The 10,773-nt window shown below is 51.7% G+C and overlaps 1 protein-coding gene across 1 annotated transcript in view; it reads left to right on the forward strand.

Moving 5' to 3' along the window:
- Positions 1 to 5,546, forward strand: part of LOC122467563 (alanyl aminopeptidase, membrane) — a 28,105-nt gene extending 22,559 nt beyond the window's left edge. Inside the window, exons 19-21 of the mRNA XM_043553942.1 lie at positions 535 to 675; positions 1,137 to 1,218; positions 4,936 to 5,546. Of these exons, the coding sequence (XP_043409877.1) occupies positions 535 to 675; positions 1,137 to 1,218; positions 4,936 to 5,085 (373 nt within the window). The 3' untranslated portion in view covers positions 5,086 to 5,546. The remainder of the gene's footprint in view (positions 1 to 534; positions 676 to 1,136; positions 1,219 to 4,935) is intronic.
- Positions 5,547 to 10,773: the final 5,227 nt, after the last annotated feature.

Genomic DNA, 10,773 nt, shown 5'->3' on the forward strand with positions numbered 1-10,773 from the left:
CACACTTTTAACCGCTTTGGCTTCTTGGCCGGTAGTTGACAGAAGCTCAGTTTTCCTCTCTGCCGAGGGCTCTCTTGCAGCTGGGCCTGGGTCCTTTTGGACGTCCAGCGGGGCACGCCCCAAGCTCCTGGCTCCCACCGGGCACCTGTATGTCATCTCCCGGACCCCAGTTAAAGAAGAGCCTCCCTCAGTGTCAAAGACAAAGGTGGCTGCCGTGCCTGGGACAGGGCTCCCGGCTCTGGTGCTCCTTCCTGTCTTCATTCATTCATCATCAGTCATCACATATCCATCGGGCACCAGGTCCGTGTCGGGCAGGGCCAGTGACCCTGCCTGGGAGACTCAGTGTCCCACCTGTGAGAGGGAGGTAGGACAAAGAGGTCCTCAACCCTCAGTAGACTGAAGGGACATTAGGAGGATGCCGGAGAGGTGTCGGGGGCGGGGGAGGGGATCCTTTGCCTTCCTGGGTTCTCTGTCTCGTATCGTCTGACTACAGCCCTTGGAAGTGGTCACTAACCCAGCATCCTTCCCTCACAGGTTCCTGAGTTATACCCTGGACCCTAACCTCATCCGGAAACAAGATGTCACCAGCACTCTTAGCAGCATCTCCAGCAACGTCGTCGGGCAAACCCTGACCTGGGACTTTGTCCAGAGCAACTGGAAGAAACTCTTTCAGGAGTGAGTCTGGGGGAGCCTGCTGGGAGAAGTGCCCGCCAAGGCTGGGGTGTCCGGGGGCGGAGGGAAGGGTCCGTGTGTCTGTGTGCATGGGACACCGCAGGGCTGGAGCGTGGTGGGGGGCTGTGGACCCCGCCTAGGAGTGCTGAAAAATTAACCCAGCTTGCGGTCAGGCGCGGGGGAGGGCGGGGAGGGCCAACATGGAAAGACAAGGCAGGCTATGGGCTGTCCTTTCTCCCACTTGGGGCAAAGAAAGTCTGTTTCTCTGGAGACAGGGGAGCAAGGATACTGAGATCAAACCTGCGGTCGTGTCCCTCGGGGTATCACCTTGGGTGTGTCATTTCACCTCACCTCCAAGATGGGGACAGTCGCAGAGCAGACGTGAGGGTATAATGGCACCTGCCAGTCACGGAGCATTACTTTCTTCCGCCCCTCACGGTGTCTTCTCTCTCCTGTCCCCACAGCTATGGGACTGGTTCCTTCTCCTTCTCCAACCTCATCCAGGCGGTGACCCGACGATTCTCCACTGAGTTCGAGCTGCAGCAGGTAAGAAGCCCGGGACCCTGGGGCGGCAGCCAGAGGTCCATCGCGAGTCTAAAAGGACCACCATTCAGCCAGCGCCCTCTGGGTGTGGTCAAGGAGAGCCTGGGCTCCACGTTGCCAGGCCTTCCTCACCTATAGGGGAAGCTGGGTATTCAGGCTTTTTATTTATTTATTTTGTTTTCTTTTTAATTAATTTCTCTCTATATTAAATCAATATTTATTATTTATTTAACTATTAAATAAATATGTAGTTAGCTAACACACAGTGTAGTATTGGTTTCAGGAGTAGAACCCAGTATCCAGGCTTTTTAAATGGTGACGATTCAATCAGAAAACTTCATCTTGGAACTTTCATATAGGCAAAAAGTAAAGACGATAATATAAATGAACCTCCACGTACCTACCCATTACCCAGATTGAACAGTTATCAGCGTTTTGCCGGTTCTGTTTTGGGGGTGGAGAATTTTCAAGCAGGGATCACTAATATCGTACAGTTCACCTGTCTATGATTTAGTCCTATTTAAAGGAATTTTTAAAAGATAATCTCAATGTTATTAGCAAAGCCAAGAAAAGGAACAATTCTTTACGTATCATATTCTGCCTGGCCCATTTTTGTTTGTTTGTTTTGTTTTTATTTTTGAGGGAGAGAGAGAGCAGGGGAGGGGCAGAGAGAGGGGGAGACAGAGGATCTGCAGAGGGCCCTGTGCTGACAGCAGAGAGCCCGAGGTGGGGCTTGAACTCACGAACCGTGAGGCTGAAGTTGGATGTTCAGCCGACTGAGCCACCCATGTGTCCCTCTATCTGGCCCATTTTAAACCTTCTAGGTTGTTTCTTTTAAAACTCATTTTGCAGTGATATGCATGTTTGAATCAGAAGCTAAAGTTAACTCGTTGTATTAGGTTGATATTATCTATTTTTTTAATTGAGATATAATTAATGTACTATAAAACTCGCCATGTTAAGTGGCTTTCAGGGTATTTACAAGCTTGTAGAACCATAACCACCATCTATTTCCAGAACATTCTCATTACCCCCCAAAAGAAACTGTGGCAGTTGCTCCCCAGTCCTCTGTTGTCAGCCCCTGGCAACCACTAATCTACTTTCCGTCTCTATGGATGTGCATATTCTGGATATCTCATGAAATGGAATCATATAATATGAGGCCTTTTGTGGAAGTTTCATCCATGTGGTAGGGTACCACTCCTTTTTATGGCTGAATAATATTCCATTGTATGGGTATAACACATCTGTTTATCCATTGATCAGTCGATCGACATTGGATTGTTTCCACTTTTTGACTATTATGAATAACGCTATTATGAATGTTCATGTACCAAGTTTTGAGTGAACATATGTGTTTGGTTCTTTTGGGTATACGCCTGGGAGGGGGAATTGATGGATCATTTGGTAACTTTATGTTTAACTCTTTGAGAAATTGCCAAAATGTTTTCCAAAGTAATTGCACCAATGTACTTTCCACGGCTCTATGTCTTTGGACACTTACGTTTCTTTTCTTCCTTCCTTCCTTTGTTCCTTCATTCCTCCCTCCCTCCCTCCCTCTGCTTGCTTCCCTCCTTCCCTCCTTCCCTCCTTCCTTCCTTCCTTCCTTCCTTCCTTCCTTTTAAATTATAGCCATTCTGTGGATGTGAGATAGTATGAATTGCATTTCTCTAATGACTAATGATGTTGCACATCTTTTCATGTGCTTATTGGCCATTCATGTGTCTTCTTTGGAGAAATGTCTGTTCAAATCCTTTGCCCATTTTTTAATTGGGATATTTGTCTCTTCATTTTTGAGTTGTAAGAGTTCTTTATATATTCTGGATACTAGACCCTTATTAGATACCTGATCTGCAAATGTTTTCTTCCATTCTGTGGATTGCCTTTTTACTTTCTCAATAGTGTCTTTCCATACCTTAACATTCTTTTTTTTATTTTGATGAAGTCCAGCTTTCTAATTTTTCTTTTATGGCTTGTGTTTAGGCATATCTAAGAAACGATCACTTAATCCAAGGTCATGAAGATTTATACCTGTTTTTTACCAGAAGTCTTACTATTTGAGCTCTTGCATTTAGGACTTTGATCAATTTTGGCCGAATTTTTGTATATGGTGTGAGGTGGGGGTCCAACTTCATTCCTTTGCATGTGGCTGTCCGATTGTCTCACTACTATTTGTTGAGCAGACTATTCTTTCCCCCACTGAATGGTCTTGGCACTCTTGTTGAAAATCAATTGACCGTAAATGCGAGGGCTTATTTCTGGACTCTTAATTGTATTTCATTGATCTATCTGTCTGTCCTTCAGCCAATGCCACACTGTCTTGATTCCTGTAGCTTTGTAGTGAGTTTAGGGATGTCAGCCCTCCAGCTTTGTTCAGGATTGTTTGGCTATTCTGAGTCCCTTGCATTTCCTTGTGAATTTTAGGATCAGCTTGTCCATTTCTGCAAAAAAAGGCAGTTGGGGGGCGCCTGGGTGGCGCAGTCGGTTAAGCGTCCGACTTCAGCCAGGTCACGATCTCGCGGTCCGGGAGTTCGAGCCCCGCGTCAGGCTCTGGGCTGATGGCTCAGAGCCTGGAGCCTGTTTCTGATTCTGTGTCTCCCTCTGTCTCTCTGCCCCTCCCCCGTTCATGCTCTGTCTCTCTCTGTCCCAAAAATAAATAAACGTTGAAAAAAAAATTAAAAAAAAATAAAAAAAAAATAAAAGGCAGTTGGAATTTTGATGTGGATTGCGTTGAATCTGTAGATCAATTTAGGAACCGTTGCCATGTTAATAATATTAAATCTTCCACTCCATTCACACGGATTTGGGTCGATTTGGGTATTGTTTCCTTTTGTTCAGTTCTTCTTAATTTCTTCCAACAGTGTTTTGTAGTTTTCAGCATTACCAGTCTTGTATGTCTTTTGTCAAATTTATTCCTCAGTCTTTTATTCTTCTTAATGCTATTGTAAATGAGACTGTTTTAATTTCATTTTCGTATGTCTCATTGCTAGTGTGTAGAAATGCAGTATGATCTTGTATGTTGCTCATCTGAAACCTTGCAGAATTTGTTAGTTCTAATAGTTTTTTGGGTTTTTTTTTGTTTTTGGTAGATTCCTTAGGATTTTTCTGAATACAAAAATCATGTCATCTGCTTATAGAGATAGTTTTACCTCTTCCTTTCTGGGTGCCTTTTATTTCATTTTCTTGCCTAATTGCCCCGGCTACAACCTCCTGTACTAATATATCTTTTCATCTGTGACTTATTTATTTATTTATTTATTTATTATTTTATGATTTATTTTATTATTATTTAAATTTTTTTAAATGTTTATTCACTTTTTGAGAGACAGAGGGAGACAGAGCATGAGTGGGAGAGGGGCAGAGAGAAAGGGAGACACCGAATCTGAAGCAGGCTCCAGGCTCTGAGCTGTCAGCGCAGAGTCCGCTGTGGGGCTCGAACTCACGGACCATGAAATCATGACCTGAGCCAAAGTCGGGGGCTTAACTGACTGAGCCACCCAGGAGCCCCGAGGCTGTGCTTATTTTCACCTCTGCCCTAGATAAGGACTTTATCCCAGGGACAGAGAAGGGCCAGCCCTTTCTCTCCTGGAGAACAGGCTGTGGCTTCTCCATTCGCAAGGGCCCTAATGTGGACAGGGAGGACAGAGGACTAGGCCGCCCTCCCCTCACGGCTGTGTTAGAGACCCAGCCTGAGGCTGAGAATCTTCATTTCCCTGGCAGCTGGAGCAGTTCAAGAAGAACAACATGGACACAGGCTTCGGCTCAGCCACCCGAGCTCTGGAGCAAGCCCTGGAGAAGACCAAAGCCAACATCAAGTGGGTGAAGGAAAACAAGGATGTGGTGCTCAGGTGGTTCACAGAAAACAGCTAATGGTCCTTGGTCCTTGCAGTCACCTGGCCCCCACGTGAGATGCCTATTCTGTGTCTGTCCCAGTGGCCCACGGCAGGACCCCTTCCTGGAGCCTGAGGCAATGGTGTCCTCACCCCAGGACAAAGTCTCTGGCCCATGTTTTCTCCACTCTGCCCATGGGGCCAATCCAGTTCCTGATGGCCAGACTGCCCCAACACCTCTCAGTCCCTGCCCCTCCTGCCAACTCCACCCCAGGCCTGGCATGGCGTCTGTCACCCAGGGCCCTGGGGCTGATCTCAGGGAAGCCCAGCGCTGGGGTCAGATGAGCAGAAGCCCTTGATGGACGATGGATGGCCTTAGGGGGCGGCCCTGTGCCCTCTCTCACCTTCCCATAAATTTCCTGAACCTGAGGAATCCACAGGGCACCAGATCTATATATTTTTTTTCTAAGAGAAAATGTAAATAAAGGATTTCTAGATCAATGCCTAGACTCGTTACTACACTAGAGCGGGAGTGAGTAGGTTTGCACAAGAGCCAGGAAGCCTGGGGGGGACGGAGGGACCCCGGGGTGTAGGGGACCCCCACGGAGCACAGGAGGGGAGAAGTGCCCAGCCTGCTGGCCCTTCCTACGGAACACCTGGGTGTGCTGTGGGGTCGGCCTGCGGTGTTCATTTCATCCGAATTCCCGTGGCAGGCAGGAGATGCCAGGTGCCGGAAACCATGAGGAGGTGGATGCTATAGCAGACCCAGCGGTTCTCGTGATGGAGTGCAGGGAGCTGGGGCTTGGTGCCCGGCGCAGAGCAGGTCCTGACAGTGGAGGGAGTCTTTTTCAGAAAGCAGAAGTTTCCGTTGTTCCAGACACTACGATCCGCACCTGCCCTACCGCGAGGTTAAGGGAGCAGGATGCTGACTGGGCTTCTCTTCTTGCATGCAGCCAGCATCCCAGGGACACCTGGGACAGTGAAGGGGGCTTGCAGTGAGGACGGCAAGCCCTGGGACCCAGGCCTGGTCTGACCACCCACTGGCCAAGGGCATGTCCCGCCCCCTCCCCAGGATTCATGGCGGAAGGTGATCTCAATTTGCAAGGTGGTTGTTTTCAAAAGCAGCGTGCGGAAAAAGACAGGCGCCCCTCCAGATCACCTGGGGCAGCCCGAGGTCAGAGCCTATTCTGAGGAGTCTGGGACCCACGCGGCTCCACGGCTCACATTGGCCTTGGTGGAAGTTTCTTAGCAAATGGAGCCAGGTTTCGGGAAGCTCATTTCAGCCTCAGCCCCAGCCCCACTGGACCCAGCGGAGCATCACAGTCTGGTGGAAAGAAAGAGGAAGGTAATAGGCCACAGCGCTCTTTGGGGGTTTCCTCCAAGTGAGCCACTGGGGCTGGAGTCTGGGAGACCAGGGGGCCTGGTTTCAGATCACAGCTCGGGCTCCAGTTTTTGCACCTACACCTAAAGGCAGCGGATCCCAGGGTCGGGGTGTGCATCTAAGGAGATTCACGTATGTGGGGCACTGCCTGACACAGGAGGAGATTTGGGTATTGTTATCCTTAGCCCCGTCTCCTGGCCTGCCCTCTTCCCTCACAGCCTCTATTCCCCCTTGGGAGCAGTGGGGGTGGGGTCTGGGACCGAAGCTCCCCAGCCGGCCCCTGCAGTCCCTACATCAAAGGTGGGGCGGCTGGAGGGGTGAGGCCCGCCCAGGTTATGGGGTGGGGTCTCTCCACCAATCGGGAGGCTTCCCTCAGCCCAGCCCCTGTGGGCCAGCCCTTCCTGTCGCCAGTGCCCAGCAGCCCTGGCTGGCACTTAACTTTCTGGGGATCAGAGGGCAGGCCCCCTCAGGAGGTCCCGCTGGGGGAGGGCCCAGCCTCACGGGGTCCCTGGGAGAGAACTGGCCTCCTGGGAGAAGAGTCAGCAGGGATCCTAGCCTCTGCGCCTGGCACTGGGCAAAGTGTTTATGCGCATTATCTCATTTGGGCCTCAACCGTCCCAGGAGATAAGGATTGTTTTTGTCTCAGTTTTGCAGATAAGGAAACTGAGGCTCAGGGAGGTTAAGTCAGTAGAGCTAGAAGGAGATGCGGGCTGTAAAGCCTGTGCAGAAGGGAAGCCATCTGTGGCAGGGTCCATGGCATCCCCACGTTATGTGCTCCCACCGCCTCACGGCGTACGAGGCTGGCATTCAGAACGCCCTCAGTGACTGCAGGAAATCAGTTTCTCGGGAACGCCGTCAGGGCTCACACAGCCGGACACCTGCCTGCAGAACCCTGCACAAGGTCGCACACAGAGCAGGGGCCGACTAGAACTCAGGCTGTCCTTGCCTGCGGGGCACCCTGCGGTGGGGCCAGCAGGGAAGGCGGCCCCTGGGGAGGGGCAAGAAGCAGCGGGGTGGGGGGGTATGTCTCCCACCTCCCCCCACCCAGGAAGCTCTTCAGGAGGCATGTCCCCTACAGGCATTGAAAGAATGTCCAGTCTCTTGACTCCAGCCTCAATCAGGAGCAGCAAGCCCAGGGTGGAGCCAGGGGCTACTGCTCCTGAGAGGCAGGCCTGAGCCTTCCCTCGCAGAGGCTGAGGACAGGGGTGGGAAGGTCGCCGAAGCCCCCTGGGCCCTGCCCCTGGGTCCAGCCGCATCTCAGCAACTCTAGCTGGTGGCCTCTCGCCCCTGCCTTTGCATCTCCCGGAAGAGGTACCTCTTGCAGTGAGCTGGGAACAGGCTACCAAATTCCAGAAGATGCCCAGCTCTGGCTGCTGCTGGAGAAAGCCAGTACTCTCTCGGGCTCGGGCTTTGGAGCTGGAGGAGCATGGCCATCAGTGACCGGACCAGGGCATCTCTCTCTCTGTCCCTATAAGGACTAACCCCAGATCTGTGGGAGCCAAAGGAAAGAGGGCAGCTCTTTAGCTCTGCTTTTGGTGAAGTTGCTGCGAGACTGTGGAACCAAGACCTCAGGCCTTCTAGGGAAGGAGAGAGCACCGAACAGGGAGTCAGGGGCCTGACATCCCTACCTAGCTGGGGTGCTAGGGAAAGTTGCTCCTCTACCCGGGCTAGTTTCCCCAGCTATAAAACGAAAGGGTGAAGAATAACCATCGAACCCAAACCTGGTTGAGCCCCCAGAATCCCTGGGAAGGACATTCTTAAAGCCCCGGGTTCCTAAGCCCCAGCTCAAGGCACTGGATCATGCCCTCAGGGTGGGACCCTAGGACCAGATGCCTCAACACGCAGTCAGGTTAGGGAACCGCTGGACTGCGTCGTCTCTCAGGCCATTCAGCAATTACTACGTGCCAAGCCTAAGGACCCTAAGGAATAGATAGGGTCTATCATGGTCTCCTTTTCACAGCTGAGAAGATTGAGGCTCAGGGAGGTTTCTTACTTTGCCCACAGCCACACAGTGGGTAAGAGCTGAATGGAATGTGCACCCGGGTCAGCAGCGCCCTGTGTCCGTCTCCCAGCTGTTCATGACCTCGTGAGAGGTTTTCGCATCCTTCCGGGTGTGGCTGGCAGCCCCCTAAGGACACAAGACCCCAGGGTAAGAACCAGAACCCTAGAAGGTTAGGGGAAGGAGCCACCTCAGTGGTCGCCTAAACCCATTCCCCTTTTAGGAGATGGGGAAACTGAGGCACAGAGAGGGAGTGACTTGTCTGACATCATCAGGCACATGGGCAGGTCATGGGTCACCGTGCAGGGTGAGATGGGTGGCCCTGCATGTGGCTGAGAGCTTGAGCAGTTTGTGCTCTGGTCTTCCACCCTCCCCTGCTCTTGCCCTGCACTGTTAACAGCGGCCTCCCTGCCCGGCTCCATTTCTGCCAAGCACCCAAAGGGACCAGATGTGCCTGTGACAGACTCATCTCCCTTTCCCTACCTTCAATGCCTCCCCATTAGCCAGGAAAGAGGCCGTATGGGGGAGGGGTCCCCACAACCTGGTCTCTGAGCCCCTTTTCCAATTCTCATCCTCACCTTTCTCTGTCAGCTCTGGACTCAGTTTCTTCTGCCTAGATCACTCTCCACTCACTCCTCTTGGCGAACTCCTGCACATCCTTCAAAACCCCCCCCCCCCCAACATCCTGTAATTCTCCTCCACCCGGGTCAGCAGATACAGAATGACGTCACCACAGCTGCTGGCTCCCCAGCCCATGGCGGCTTTTGCTAATGGATCACAGGTGGCATTCTTTCCTCAAGATTCTTTACTCCAGGCAGCATAAATCAACGCAGCGGCATTAACCAATCGGGTAACGCAAGAAAGAAACTGTCGTCAGCCCCATCTCCCACCAGGCTGTCACATCCCCTCTGGCCCCTAGGCTCCTTATTATATAAACTCCCATCCTTGACCTGGTCTTTGACCGCTTACTTGCCTGTAATTCGCCTTGTTAGTTGAGGAATGTTTTCTCCCTGGCATCTAACATTGGCTATGATGGGCTGAACTGAGTTCTAACCCCCAGGACCTCAGAACAGGAATGCATTCAGAGAGAGCGCCTATAAAGAGGTAATTAAGGTAAAATAAAGTCATATAGGTGGGCCCTAACCCTGTGTGACTGGTGTCCTTACAGGGAGAGACCGACAGACACATAGGCCGCAGGGTAATTATGTGAGGACACAGTGAGGAGGTGGCCATCTGCAATCCAAAGAGAGGCTTCAGAAGAAACCAAACCTGCTGACACTGACCTTGGACTTCTAGCCTCCCGAACTGTGAGAAAAGATGCCGTTGTTTAAGCCACCTGATTGGTGATCTTTTCTTACGGCAGCCCCAGACACACTGGCCCTCGCTGGTGGGAGCTAACCATCATGCAGCCTTTAATTCTTTTTTAATGTTTATTTATTTTTGACAGAGAGAGAGAGAGCATGAGCAGGGGAGAGACAGAGAAGAGAGGGAGACACAGAATCGGAAGCAGGCTCCGGGCTCCGAGCTGTCAGCAGAGCCCGACGCGGGGCTGGAACTCACGAGCCGTGAGATCATGACCTGAGCCGAGGTTGGACGCTTAACCGACTGCGCCACCCAGGCGCCCCACCATGCATCCTTTATTTTTTTTTTATTTTTTTATTTTTTCAACGTTTATTTATTTTTGGGACAGAGAGAGACAGAGCATGAACGGGGGAGGGGCAGAGAGAGAGGGAGACACAGAATCGGAAACAGGCTCCAGGCTCTGAGCCATCAGCCCAGAGCCCAACGCGGGGCTCGAACTCACGGACCGCGAGATCGTGACCTGGCTGAAGTCGGACGCTTAACCGACTGCGCCACCCAGGCGCCCCAATGCATCCTTTAAAAACACTTTCCTATAACTGTGAAGGAGCCCTCTGGGTCAGCAGGAGGGCACCCAGGAGAATGGCAAAGGTGACAGCGGCGGGGCTGAGACAGGTGAACGGGCCCAAGCGTTAACCCGCCCTTGTCACCTTGCACAGCAGGCCGGGTGGAGCCCTTGCACAGTAAAGACTGTCCAAGTGGCAAGTGAGGGCACACACCAACCTCAGGAGGCCTAGACCCGGGGAGGGGAAGAACAGAATGACTGCTTCCCGCAGGATGGGAACATTCTTCCTTTTCCCAATAAGGCAATAAGAACCCAGGTTGACAGAAGAAAAAGAGACCACACCAAAATTTGTGTTGTTTTTTTAAGAAGCACAAAATCTAAGCTTACAGGCTTCTCCCACCCCCCCACCCCACCCCCAGCCACAACCCACTCCCCCACCAGTCCCAGCCGGCCGAGTGGGTGCTCAAGCAGCCACCGCCTTCCT

Source organism: Prionailurus bengalensis, chromosome B3 (genome assembly GCF_016509475.1).
Source record: "Prionailurus bengalensis isolate Pbe53 chromosome B3, Fcat_Pben_1.1_paternal_pri, whole genome shotgun sequence".
NCBI lineage: Eukaryota > Metazoa > Chordata > Mammalia > Carnivora > Felidae > Prionailurus > Prionailurus bengalensis.